This window comes from Sander lucioperca, chromosome 14 (genome assembly GCF_008315115.2).
Source record: "Sander lucioperca isolate FBNREF2018 chromosome 14, SLUC_FBN_1.2, whole genome shotgun sequence".
Taxonomy (NCBI): domain Eukaryota; kingdom Metazoa; phylum Chordata; class Actinopteri; order Perciformes; family Percidae; genus Sander; species Sander lucioperca.
Window position 1 is genome coordinate 19294375 of NC_050186.1, and position 14560 is coordinate 19308934.

A 14560-nucleotide genomic window follows, 5' to 3' on the forward strand; every position below is an offset into this window, starting at 1 on the left:
TCTTGTCTGTCGCTTAGCAACCACATTGTTTGGCTGGTCACCAGCTAGCTAGCTAGCTAGCTAGCTAACTGTTGAAGTAAAACCATAGAAACATATGCTTTATACAGTCTGTGGGTAAAAACATAGGGTAAAAGAATCAAATTAATGAAGATGTTATTTTTAGCTAGTAACAACCACATGCTGGCCTATAAAGATAATTAGTATTTGATTAATAGCCAATGGGTAATCAATGTACCGTGATTACGTTGCTACGTGACATTCTACCGCTATCCAAGCGACGTTACGCACATTTCTGCGCAAACGCCCCTGTCCTCTCTTTTGTTCTCCATTCAGAAGGGACGTTAGTAAGCCGAAGATGTGTCAACGTAAACGGTAACCACCCCTTTACAAAGCAGGCGACTGGCCCTTTAAGGGTTATGTAGCTGGGCTAGCAGATGTAGGACGAGCTGACCGTCCGTTTGCCTGCCTGCGCTCCCGCTGCCATCCCCATCATGGCCTCCACACCTATACCATCGAGGATGAACCGACCAGCCAGGGGCTCTTCCCTTCCCGGAGCGGAGACGGACGTCAAGCCGAAGCAGAGGCACCGGTAGAGGCGAGCCGCTCCGGGGAGAGCCGCCTCATCCCATGCCACCCCGGTCTCCTCCATGCCTTCGTCTAAAGCCAAGTACAGCTATTCGATAAAGAGGAGTGCGAACCCGGGCGGTGGCAGCGGTAGCGGCGGCGGCAGAAACATGACAACAAACAGGGATTATTCTGTTAATCTGTCGGTGCAGCAAGTGCTGAGCCTTTGGGTGCAAGGCACGACGCTGCAACACTTCACAGGTATGCGGAATGAAAGGTGCCGTATTTCTGTTTTCATGTGTTCAGCTGTTTACGCACAAGTCTTTGCCATCAGTGTGTAACGTTACTGTATAGTTGTGTCACCTATGCCGGCATTTTAGCGCGTCCATTTAAAGCAGAATAATCCTACATGTGTGACATTTTCACCTCACATGCTTAGTGAGCAGAAAGGCATAGCCAGCTGTTCCCGTGAAAAAGGGGGAGGGGGGGGTGCATCTGTACCACCTCAGCCCTCTCCACAGCTAGCGAATGCCGGCCGGGCCACAATAAAAATGCCACTCCTCTGTCCACGCGTGCGGAGTCAGGATGACATGAAAGTAATCACACCATGGCTCTAATTAATCTTTATGCTGCGTGAATACGCCTTCATTGTGTAGTAAATGAAGTGTAGCCCTCCTCCCTCCCTCCCTTCCTACCTTCTCCTCCTCCCTTTGTCTTGCAGTCCAGTAATCAAGGGGCAATAAGAGGAAGCATCATCAACTCTGGGCATCTGTCTGGGATGGTCTGGACTCCAGAAATAGTGAGGTTGAGTTAAAATGCTTTTTTCAATGTGCTTTTGAATGGTAGGGTCAAGCGATAAAAGCTTTAATGTATGTATGCATTAATAAGCTGCAAATATGGTTGGAGCATCATGATACAGATGACAGCATAGTAAGGGGATCCTTCAGAGTTGCTGTCAGCAATGATGTACACCACAAAAAGAAAAAAAATCCTGTAAGCTGATTTTCACATGGACATGATTGACAGTGTTTCTACAATAGATATTCTTTCTCAGGTAACGATGATGATTCACACCTTTTCTTAAGGATCTATGTTAAGGAGCTTCGAGAGAGACAATCTGGGGTGTTGAGACACGGTCACAGTCAAGTCCACATGAAATAAAAAAAGAAAGTAGGAACAAGAAAAGCAGTATGTGGGCATTTTATCTCTTCCTCTACAGGCAGGCTGAACTTCCTCAGCAAGAACAAAATTGCCGCCACCATCTGTTAGAAGATTTTATTTTCTCACTGCTTAATGTATGAAGGGGAAAAGGGGTGATGTATACAGGAACAACAGGACTGCTCTGTCTCATAAACACAAGATTATAGACATTCTTGAATTCCTCCCTGCAGAGGGAGGATGAAGCGAAGGCGGACATGTGGTCATAGACGAGTTGGCACAGACCCATCTCATGAAATGCAGCTGACATCCTGTGTTGAGAAACACATCAAGCAAGAGTGAAAAAAAGAAGGTAGTTAGTGATGCTGACTCAGCAGGAAGCCGAAGCGCATGTAGAAGTTTGCGGAAGCAGAGTTGCAGCAGCGAATAGAAAAGCTGTGAGGAGTTGGACTTCAGCGAGCAGCTGGTGCACAAAACTGCCACCTGATTCCCCCTCCACCCCCGAATCACCAACCAGGTGAAAAACGACCTCCTGATACATGAGATGAGGACAGGGGGAGAGAGTGCATGAGCCCTAAACAACAAGAGAAATACACTCCTTAAGCAGATGTAAACTTTTGATATCTGTCAACCCCTTTGCCCTTTCTTTGAGGCCCTAGGGAGTTGCTTAACAAATGGATTTCCTGTTTATGATTTGTGAGCTTGCAGCAGTTTCACTTCCGCAAACCATAAAAAGGAACATAGTTTTCTTTATGGTTTGCAAATATATATGAGCTACAGTATTGTGTAGAAAACAGACTTTTAATGCAAGCTTTATGTATCTATAAAGTCAACTTTCAATGGGTTGGTTCACCCAAGTTATGAAAAACATCTACATGGCTAGATAACATGCCAAAATAGTTTTAGTTTTATGTTCCCAGGTTAAAATATCAATCTGAGATGTTTAGTGCAGGTGAATGCAACTGTGTTAAGAAAAGTTACAATAAAATAGTTCAAACTCTGTCTTTCCAGAGATAATTTCCCTGTCACGTTGGATAATCCATAGTCCTCACTGTGAAGAGTTTTTATTGGAAATATTTTCAAGAAGAAGACACATAAATCCCCAAAAATATGTTTTCTTGTAATTGAGGCGAGCCCCCCAATTTTTATTTATTAATTTATTAAAAACCTTGATTGGATAAGAGTAAATTTAGGGTCAGCAGGATATTTACAATGTTGGTACGTCAATAAATTGCTACAAACAGTTACAAAGTGCCTTACATAGGAAAAACAACATTACAGTAGAACAAATAAATGCAATCTAGCAAATAAAAGTGAAGAGAATGAAATAGAATAAAATAAAATTCGTAAAATAAACAAACATTGGGCTAACATTAATAAAAGGCTTTTTAAAAAAGTTATTTAAAAGATGTACGTGATTCTGTAAGCCTCAAATTTTCAAGCAGGGAGGTCCAAAACTGAGGGACCCTGACTGCAAACCTTTTGTCTTGAGCTGAGACTATACTGGATTCACTGTGCAGTATTCGGGACAAAGAGATAAAGACAGTTTTAGCTTTATCACTACCAGCCGGCCACATCTCACCTCTCTCCGTCTCCCTGTACCGGGACAAATCCATCATTCTTCCTCCTGATGGATGAACTCCTGCAGTCCTGCCACTTTGACTTGTTCATGTTCTGCAGCGGCCTGTGTGCTCATGCAGAAACATAAAAAACATGAATCCCATGATCCCCTGCTTTTTTATGCTTCACTGTTGACAGGCGAGCTCTAAAGCTGCCGTGTGGACAAAGACCTTGTTCTGTATTTGAGGATTAGTAGAAGTTAATGCTGTGCCTTGACTGTTTTTGTATCTCTGAACATGACACAGCACGAGCACATCTCTCAACCCATAGGTGCTGTTTTGTAGCTGTAACCACCTGCACTGCTGTCCCCTGAAATTAAATGTTCAGCTCAGCTTCCAGCATCTGCTAAACTGAAAAAAATGACCTGCCAAGAGTAATTTTATCAGCCAGAGTAAATAACGAGCCATGTTTTTTCACTGAAACATTTCACCCCATTTCACCCTTTCCTTTCTCTAGTTGTTAATTTAAATCTTGATTGCATCACGCTTGTAATTCATCAAGAAGTGCAACAGGAATCCCTTTAACTATTTAAATGTTGTTTTAAATGTTTTAGCGGCCAGTATGGCAGGTGACTGCTACCAATTTATCAACCAAAGACAGATTTTACTGTAATTTGGTTCTCAGTGGGTGTCAGTGTAAGACCCCGCCCATCAACGGTTGTGCTAGAGGTAGTATTCAGATCGCTTACTTAAGTAAAAGTACCAATATCATAATGTAATAATACTCCATTACAAGAAAAAGTCCTGCATTCAAAACCAAAGTAAACATAGCAAAAGTGTAATTGGCAAAATGTGCTTTATGAAAAGTTAAAGTACTTGTTCTTCAGAAAAATGGCACCTGTGTGGATTATTTTATCTGACATAATTAGATTGTTAATACTGATGCATTAATGCATTGTTGTAGCTGGTCAATAAGCTAGATTTAACTTTATTAACAGCCATGTCCAGTGGTTCCCAGTCTAGGGGTCGGGTCTTCTCTAAAGAGTCGCAAGATAAATCCGAGGGGGCGTGAGATGATTATTTGGGGAGGAAAGATGATTTTCTTTTTTCTTTTTTAGAATCCAGCCCAATCCAGTCCTAAAATTTTAGACTCACAACTCATAAATATCTGAAATGTGACAATGTTTTTGGCTGCCAAGGGTCACAATCCAAAAACATTGGGAACCACTGGTTTATTCTTTGACAATGCAATTTATAAGCTTATCATATGTGTATGTATGTGAAATCTTAATTTGAAAAGTATCTAGTAGCTATAGCTGTCAGTTAAATGTTTCGCAGTAAAAAGTACAATATTTGTCTCTGAAATGAAGCGGAGTAGATGTATATGAGTAGCATAAAATGAAAAAAGTCAAGTAAACAAGTATCTTAATATTGCACTTAAGTCAATGCTCAGGGTGCCGGTGGTGCTGGACACAGGACATGACAGAGTTGGGGTTTGTGGGACACGGCTTGCTTCCTGTGCCCCTATATTGCTCCTGTGTTGAGCATTGTGTTAATCCCTTGAGGCTTAAATTGGGCGACAGATGCCCTGCTTCGCGGCCTGTACAGCCGGGACCTGATGAGGAAATCCTAATGGAGCAGGTTGGATCTCTCTGGGTACTTTTCGTTGTGCCCACGTGGCTCAGTGTAACATATTTGTAGCAGTTTGTTAACAAGTGAAACCAGATACAAGCAAACTATGTTAAATGTGTCAGTGTTAATATTGGATTTTGTTTTAATGTAACTGCTTTGTTTGTTGGCCCCTCTGTAGTTCCTTTCACAAAGTGGGAGATATCGCAGCTTTAAGAAATTCCTGATATGTCCGACTCGAGTTTACAAGTCGGAGGCTGACGTGAACAGTATTTCCCACTCGGCTGCTCATACTCACGCTCTGAACGATATGACCTGAACGTTGCACAAGCTAGTTTGGGAGCCTCCTCTCTCCGTGTCTCTTCGGAGACACATTTAAATGATTGGGACATCCTTGACGATGGCAGACCTCAATCGATTTCCAGGTCACGGGCCGGAGAATGGAGGAGCGGAGGATGGGAGGAAGCATAATTAGCAGAATGGAAAGAAACATCTCTCTGACACGTATATCCCCTGTCTCGTCACAGACATCTCCCTCCTCTCTTGCTCCGATGGAAGGCGATGGTTGTAGAAAGACGGCAGTGATGCAGGAGCGTGATCTGTCGTGCCCAGTCATGCAGGACAAAGAGCCGTTGTGATACTGTGCTGTCATGTCTCTCTCCGCCCAGCTCGACAGCTGATTACCGGATCAATAAATAGATGTAGGCGCTCAGTCGACTGTGGAATAACTAGGTTGATGGCTATGCTACAGAGCCCCCTTTGGGCTGGAAAAATACTTTGTAATAGAATTGGGTCTTCAGATGTATACACCACACAACAATGTCATATTTCCTGTTAATATCCTGTCATCCAAACAAGACAGGTTTGGGGCTTTTTACACAACATTCCTGTCCTCTGGATTGGTCATTCTTCTTCTTATGTCGACATCTTTTCTTCTAGAATAATCTATGGCCAGCTGGCTTGTCCTTGCTCCCACGGTGCCAGTGGTTCAAAGTGAGGCCTCTTGCTGGCGAAGTGCAATTAGGCCAGGGCTCTTTATGTAAAGCCGGTTTGTTAAATAGAAAGAAAGAAAGAGGGACGAGAAGCAAAAGGATGAGAGAGATTTTGAATGGGCATGACCTCTGATTTGGTCGAGCTTCTATACCGATTTTTTTCCTTATGAAATCAGTTATTAAGGTAGCACAGTGATATGTTTTCTCAGCAATAACACTTGTGTTTTATGGAGCTCGCTGCATGATTAAGTGATTGTTGGCAGTTTGGGAATGGGACAAATTCAGCATTTTTTTATTTTGCAACCGAACGAGCAGTGAAATGTGGAATTGTTCATCTACAGTCCAGCTGAATACGTTCACAAAAGGCAACTGTGAGCTATTGTTTCTGATGAGATTTTTCCATTCACTGCTTAATGTCTAGCTCCCTACAGCTCATGTGAAATCTCACTCAGAGCGGTTTTATACATCATGACCTCAGGTCCATTACCATGGTCGGCTGCCTCCTCGATGAGCCCTGACTTAGATTGTGGCGGATGTAAATTGAAATCCTCCCTCATAGACGTGTGCAGCTCCAAGATAATCTGTATCTGTGCATGCTGATCTGTACTGTAGATGCAATATGCTCTCAAACAAGGTCTGTTATGTGTAAATCTGTAAAACTGTAAAACTGCATCAAGAAATCTCCCAGTGGCCTACGCAGGATAGCATTCTTTCTGAGCAATGACATCTTTGAATTTGCATGACAAGGACATTTTATCTTTACCTATCCAGGGTAGGAATATTTATCCTATTCTTCAATGTAAAGAAAAACCTTCAGGATCATTCATTTACTCTCTAGTTTTACTTAAAGGAGCAATGCAGTAATTTACTGTTGGACTTGCCATACAGTTGGGGGACTTGTGAGAGAGGCACATTGGATAGGGAATGGTCAAAATCTAAGCAGCAGAGGCCAGGATATCCTGACTTTTAGTCCCTAGTATAGGCCAAGCTTTGCAAGAACTGGATCCTACATTTCCCCTAATGCAACTTTGATTAGAATCTTACATCCTGGCTAATTTCCATATCTCAAAAATCCACAACTGCAGTTTGTAACACAGCAGCATAAAATGTAATGTACATGAAAATAGTATGTCAGTACAGTACTTACAGTAATTTAGTAAATGGACTGAGTTACATTCCACCAATATTATTTGACTGATCATTTCAGCATTTCTTCAAGTTTAAATATATCTCTGATGGACTTCTGAATCTAAGCTATCAAATCGCTCATCTGTTCAGTCAGAAATCTTTGGAAAACACACACATTTCTCTTATTGTACTTCTATGTTTTCAGGCTGTATCTGATGTGTTTTGTCTCCCCCCTGTCAGAGATGTGGTACTGGGTGTTCCTGTGGTGTCTGTTCTCCTCCCTCTTCGTCTACGGGGCGGTGGGGCTGCTCATGTTGGTCATGCTGCAGCGCCACAAGAGGGGCCGCCTCATCACCCTGGTGCTGGTCAGCGTGGGTTTCCTAGCCTCCCTCTCTGGAGGCGTCATCACCAGTAGGTCCAGTTATACTGGGGGGGGAAGACAGGAATTGACAGAAAGATTTCAGACTCTTGTGTTTACTTGTTTACCTTTATTTTTGTTTATGTAGCACAGGAAGCTTCAACTATGTCTGGGTGATATTGAGAAAATCAAATATCTCGTTCTTGGCCAGATTCAATATCTCGATTTAGAAAAATGTAATAATAAATTAAGGGTGGCTATTGGTGCATTTACAAAGTATGTACACCCAAGAAAAATAATGACTGAACATGTAAGTGCAGTAATGTAGCCTCAGTATTTAAACTCTGTCACAACATTACATTAGGGCTGAGAAATGTTAAGAAACTAATGCAAACATGATACCTGCAAGGCTGGATTACAAAGTGGGCCCAGACGCCCCCAGGGGCCCTGACAAATTCATTTGTGGTAATTGAATTAATTTCTATTAATACTTAATGTACCACACAATCATCATATAAACTGAAATGACAGGGGCCTTAAAGGGGCACGCCAGCGATTTTACACATTGAGATCAGTTTTCTGGTCATGGGGACACTACTCAGCTGCGCAGTGATTTTTGAAAAATGTGGGCATCTACAAGGCAGGGATAGTCTGACAACAAGATGCCATAGGGCCCTATTTTATCGATCTACAGTAAGCACATGGCGTGAAGCGACTGGCGCAGGTGCGTTTAGGGCGTGTACGAATCCACTTTTGCTAGTTTAACGGCAGAAAAAAGGGTCCGTGCGCCAGGCGCAATACGACAAGAATGCACCTGAACACACCTCACTGTAAGACCAGCACGCCCATGGGCACACAGATGGGCGCAGGTGCATTTTCTATTTAAATGACGGAAATTTACAACTGCGTCGGTCTTAAACTAGCAAAGACATTTGTGTCGGGCTTTGCGCTGCGCCGGGTGCAAGATAGAGCCCAATTATGGGAATTTTAGAATGCAGCATTTATGGACCTTAAACCAAACTAGGGAGTATAAGTCAGGATATAGATTCGGCCTCTGCTCTAACAAATTTGTCTTTGCCAAGGCTAGGTGAGGCCCCCAACTTTACTAATGAAATATAAACAATGTAAAAACATTTTTTTCATTTGACAAAATTTTATTTGGTTAGATTTTAATTACAATTGTATCCCAGTTCTAGCTTTACCCTGTATTTTCTGGCTGTCTGCTTTCCGGTCACCTTTTTGTTTGTATTTGTTTATCTGAATGCACTCCACAGTTTGTCTGCCTGTTACGAGATGCACCAGATATTATTTAAGCCTTGCTTTGTATTTAATTACATTCCACTCTGTAAGAGAGTGTGATCACAGGATGTGTAAATAGACCAAAATCTATCTGAGCATAGTGCAGGCGCTCTTCAGGGCTCAACTGTATGAATCACTCTTCATCATAGATGCAAGCTGGCCCCTAAAATAGAAAGACATTTTATTATTAATGTGTAGCAATCAGGGAGAGCAGACTATTGACTGTGAGCACACACACCCCTCAGTCTCACCCTCCATGTGTACACCAGCCTGGCTTAAAGTCAAAGTGTGGCAGAGCAAAAGCAGCAGCCGAGCAGAAAGAAAGGAAAGGTCATGTAGTGTTAGAGAGAGAAAACATCAACCTTTAAAGGGGTGATAGAATGATTAAATAGGGTATTTCATACTGTTCCTTAAGGTCTCCTAATAGGGTATGTAACATTGGTTGGGCTAAAAATTGCCCAAGTGCTAATCTATGGGCCCTTAACTACCCTGTGAATATGGCCCTATTTGGAACAAGAGCTTTTATTCCAAATATGGTATTCTCATGAATATTTAGATGATCTGTGCGCTGATTGGTGAGCGAACCACATATACATACATTGGAGACGTTATACATTGTTTGTCTGCTATTTCATTATTAAATTCACTTCTGAGACTTTTTTATGCGAGAAATCAACTATATAAAGCTCAAATATGGGCCGTTTTACGAAAATGTATGGCTAATTGCAAATTTGGTAAGACGTGTCGGACTGGGCTTCATATCCAGGGCAAAGTCACCATTTCTGGGTTACTGGACTACCGGGGCCCGGGGCTCCCCGGAGCTGGCCGGCTGCCGGCATAACTATAGTATATTTACAGTTTGAATTTCATCACGCCACTTATTTTACAGCTACCCTAAGGTCTTACAAAGCTAACACTTTCACAAATCACATCCGATTTCAATTTAATGCATTTTTGTGAATGTGAGGGGTTTCGTTAGCTGCTAGTGTCCCTTCAATCCTATGGGTAAAGATCGCGGCTAGCTAGCTACACTTTCGGCATAACTATATACACTTTGAATTTTGTCACGGCATGTATATCACAGCTACCCTAAGATCTTACAAAGCTTAGCTAACACTTTTGTCCGATTTCAATTTAAGGCATTTTTGTGAATTTCAGAGTTCTCGTTAGGAGGAGGCAAGTTAGCTCTCATTGATAGAGCTCCATCTAGCTCACTTGCGGACAAGAGGCGTTTATTTCCCCGATTGTTTGTTTAAATAACTCAACACACATATCCGTTATAAGATTAACTGGAACCTGTGGTAAGCGATTGCGGGCGTAACAAGCTCGCTGACTGCGCTGTCACTCACACACACCGGCCATTTAGCAGGAAGAGGGGAAGGAGGACAGCGAGCTGCAGGCCCTGGAGCTCTGTCAGGGTAGCGGCGTTTGGTAGTCCAGTAACCCAGAAACGGTGACCGACACTACCGCTAATTGCAAATCAGACAAAATTTGCAATTAGCCATCAATTTTCATAAAACGGCCCATATTTGACCTCTACATAGTTGATTTCTCGCATGAATTTAGTGATAAAATAGCAGATGAACAATGTATACAATTTATGAGATCTGTGCGAGCTATTCAGAAGACTACCTGATCTCAGATCAGTGGTGTAGCCTATGTAAATGTTTGGGCGTGACAAAGGTAGAGACCAGAGCCAAATAAGGTACAGCCACATAGTTGACGTCAACTATGAGCTTCGTTGAGATTTGCCAGTTTTCCGAGGCAGTTTCAAATTGTGAGATTTGCAGAGGAAAGAGGTGTCAATGGGATTTTGAAGTTCTATGTATGTCCTATTTACCCACCAAACTGTCGTTATTCAACTATGACAAGGTAAAATCGGTTTTGCATTCTATCACCCCTTTAAAGCCCCCAGGCACTTGGTTTCCGATAATCTGTGCGGGTGTGTTTTGATCAGATTTTATTGACACAGTGGTAACGCAAGTAAAGAAACCTATAATTGCCGTCACATTGTGATTTTAAAGTTACGGTTAGACTGTTTTCATTATGTTGCGGCTGTAAGCAGTCCAAAATATTGCTGCCGCGAGGGGCTAAACACTGAGAGATACACACTGTGACGTGCGTAAAATACACTTAGCACTGCAGTTACCAAATGTAATTGTTACCTGTGAGTAGAATAATTGCGTTAATGCAGCGTATTACATGATGCGGTCAACAGAAAGTGTTCGCTCCCAGGCTCACCCCCTCTCTGTCAATGCCCAAAAATCCCAGGTGCACAGGTGAAGCAAACAAATAGATTATCACTTCCGCTCAAACCGCGATGAAAACGCCCACCACCTGCCATATCAGTGCACAACACAATAATCAACAAACAACATAAATGAGACCATAAACAACATCCAATATGTGGCTCCTACACATTATGTGGCAAATTTGTAAGTCTAAGGGGTTATATAGGTTAATTTAGAGAGGTCTGCGATGGCTTTTTTAGGCCTATATTTGTAGAATAGAAAAGAGAGTGAATTTCTTTTTACATATGTTTGACAAAGAAACAGGAGATAACTGAAAAAATAACACAAGGAAACAGATTACAATTTGTAATCTGACAGTTTGCTTTAAATATTCCTAAATCCAGTTTCAAAAGCCCAGACAAAAAAACACAGACAGAAATAATCCAAAGGCTTTTGAATCTAACTTAATCTCTCCGTTTGTTAAGTTTTGGACCAAAATCAGGCCACTCTGTTTTTGTCCTGGTATTAGATTCATAAAAAGTTCCACTTGTCACTGTCTGTTTCCATGACGATGGCCCAAACAGCATATTGTGAGGCTAAGCATGAACACAGTATGTGGCTGTGAATTGAATAATGTGGTCACATGAATGCTCTAACCATCTTCTAATAAATACAAAACAAAAACAGAAAAACAGATTTTTGTGCAGAATACTTGACTCCCGGCGGGACGTTGAAAAGATGAGGACGGATGTGTTCGTCCTCATTGTGAATGGACAATCTGCAGTAATGGTGACAGGCCGTGACAGTCAGCTGTGTTTGTGCGTCTGTTTACTCGCTGTGTGTATTAACGCTGGTTGTGTTTTCCCCCCCCCTCAGGCGCCGCGGTGGCGGGGGTGTACCGCGTGGCAGGGAAGGACATGGCACCGCTGGAGGCTCTGGTGTTGGGCGTGGGCCAGACCGCCCTCTCCATCATCATATCCTTCTCACGCGTCCTCGCCACTTTGTGAAGTGAAACCCCTCAACGAGTAGAAGCACAGACGCTGAGACGAAAGTGAATGAATCAAGCCAGTCCGAGATTTATAGGTGGCTGGGTTTGTTTAAGGAGAGGAGGCAGAAATGCTCTGGACCTTTGGGGCTGGATGCAGGAGACAGCGCCCCCCGATGTCTCTGCTCTGTTACTGCCACAATCACACTGCAATTCAGAGGGAACTCCATGCAGGCCGGTTGTCTTCATGTCAGAGAGCAGCACCAGGCGGAGACGGCCCAATTCTTCTCTTCTTGGCTTGAAAGCCATGTTTTCGGGTGTTTCGAGAGTTACATCACTTCTATATGCCTACAGCCTTCTCTGGGACATCCAGATGCCTTTTATGGCCACTGACTCTTTAAGGCTTTCTGTTGCACTTGGGGAGGGGAAGGGAAACCTCTTCTTTTTTTTCTTTTTTTTTTTAAAGCAGAGTGACGATTTGTAAGGATGATCTGATGATCTCCTTCGGTGATCAGTGGGAGAACAAAATTTGAGCAATGCGAGGTGTGTAGGGAGTGACCCAACATTTTTTCTTCAGTATTAAGCCTCACCTCTCGGTCTTCACGTACGGTTAATCATGATCAGTCCTTTTCCTTAACTGGTTTTAAAGCTGCACCATCCAACTCACGAGCGACATGCAGCTTTGAATTTTGCACTTTGTAAATGTTTGAGACGCTCTTTGCCTAACAGGGTGTGAAATCAGTAGACGAGGAGGAGAAAACCAGCATCGCCGCTACGTTTGGCTTAAAATATATTTTCATTGTGTGCCAATGAGAACTACGATTGGAGTTAAGGGAATGTTTTGACACATAGGGAGATATGCTCATTCGCTTTCTTGCTGAGAGTTACATAAGGACATGCCACTCTCCCGTCTGTACGGTAAATATGAAGCTACAGTCCGCAGGTGGCTAGCTTAGCTTAGTATAAAGACTGGAAACAGGAGGAAATAGCTAGCCTGGCTCTGTCCAAAGTTAAAATCTGCCTACCAGCAACTCTAAAGCTTAATCATTACCAAGTTATATATATCTTGCTTGTTTAGTTTAAAGAACCCCTATTATACTCCTTTTCCGCGTCATATTTTACTCTTAGGGTCTACTAGAATAGGTTTACATGCTTTGATATTTCAAAAAAGATATTATGTTTCTCATACTGCCTATTGCTGCAGCACCTCCACCTGAAAGACTGAAAGTCTGTCTGAGCTATTAGCCTGCCTTCCTGAAAAGCCCAGTCTTCTCTGATTGGTCAGCTGGCCCACTCTGTTGTGATTCAAAAAAGCCACTGGGCGGGCTCCCCAATGGGCAGCACATATGAAAAACTGGGCTGGCATTCTCACTCAGTGAGATCACTAATTGAGGAATTTCAAACAGGAATGTGGGCGAGGTCATTTTTAGGCAGTTGAGAAAAAGTGCTGTCTGTGGGAGAGAAAGCTCCATTTGGAGTGAAATGTTTTGTATTTTTACTTTATACATCTACTACATACACAAAAAACTATATAGCATATAGGAACATGGAGTCGAGCGCAGTTGTTCCAAGCCAAAAAATAGTCCACCAAAGTCCCTCCCCTTTCCGGTGGACCACCATGGGACCTTATTTCGGAGAAAAAAATATGTACAGTAGTGAATGACGAGAGACAAATATTTCATTGATCCCGTTTGAATGGAGCCATGAATTACACACATGATGTTCATCAATTTAAAAGTTTCATTTTGTCGTAAAACTGTTGAAGTATAATACTGTGAAAATACATAATTAGAAAGACTACTCACCCCAAAGTCACGTTACTTACACAAGCAACAGGTCTTGCTCGTTCTTTCGTTTCTCGGCAGATAAAAACACATCAGGTAATACAACGTTACATGTGTTGTGGAATTTATAGTGCGTTCCATACTCGGATTTTCCAAGGTCAAAGTTGGAAACGCCCCCTGACCTTGGATTTCCGAGCTCGGAACTCGGGCAACCACCGAGTACCCCGAGCTAAAAATCCAACATGGCTGCTCCGTGCATCAACAGTTGTGAAAGCTGTAGTAACATACCGTTATAAGCACTTCTGTGTAATTTTTGTCGTACACGCAGTGCTGTCCATATCTGTGGACATGTTGTTATGCTGTTGTATGCACAACAAAACAGCGTATTGCGTTGTTATAAACTGGTATTGCTAACATGGCTAACCTGACTAGAGCTAATGAAAACAATGAAACCCCGACTTGTAAATGGAACACATTCAACTCGGGTGTGACGTCATTACCATCTTCTGCTTCTGAGTTCCGAGGTAAATGGAACGCACTATTAGCTAAGTTAGCTAGCTAGAGAGCAAGCCAAGTAACAAAAAAGTTGACGTATATTGTGTGAGACGAGATATGTAGTTCACTGAGCGCTTTCACACAATGCTAAGTGGTACTATGACACACATACCACAAACTAAGACTTTCTTGACTTAGAAAATTATCTTTTAAATTGACAAACATATGTGTAATTCATGGCTCAATTCAATCTAGGTCAAAAAATGATTTGTCTCTTGCCATTCACTACCATACATATTTTTTAAGAAATAAGGCTCATGGGGTCCACCGGAAAGGGGGTGACTTCACATCTCTATAACTCCCCCCCCTATAAAACAG

At 42.4% G+C, this 14560-nt stretch overlaps 1 protein-coding gene across 1 annotated transcript; it reads left to right on the forward strand.

Annotated features, from left to right (window-relative positions):
• Positions 1–258: 258 nt before the first annotated feature.
• Positions 259–13159, forward strand: tmem170b (transmembrane protein 170B). Its single transcript, XM_031295808.2, has 3 exons — positions 259–825; positions 7271–7441; positions 11795–13159. The coding sequence occupies exons 1-3, from the start codon at positions 648–650 to the stop codon at positions 11923–11925; spliced, it is 480 nt and encodes a 159-aa protein (XP_031151668.1). The 5' UTR covers positions 259–647; the 3' UTR covers positions 11926–13159.
• Positions 13160–14560: the final 1401 nt, after the last annotated feature.

Excerpts from the sequence above, each read along its gene's own strand:
- tmem170b (XM_031295808.2), top strand. The coding sequence starts at position 648 with ATGCCTTCGTCTAAAGCCAAGTACAGCTATTCGATAAAGAGGAGTGCG. Across the intron at positions 826-7,270 it reads GACGCTGCAACACTTCACAG|AGATGTGGTACTGGGTGTTC; the intron begins GTATGCGGAATG and ends CCCCCCTGTCAG. Across the intron at positions 7,442-11,794 it reads CTCTGGAGGCGTCATCACCA|GCGCCGCGGTGGCGGGGGTG; the intron begins GTAGGTCCAGTT and ends CCCCCCCCTCAG.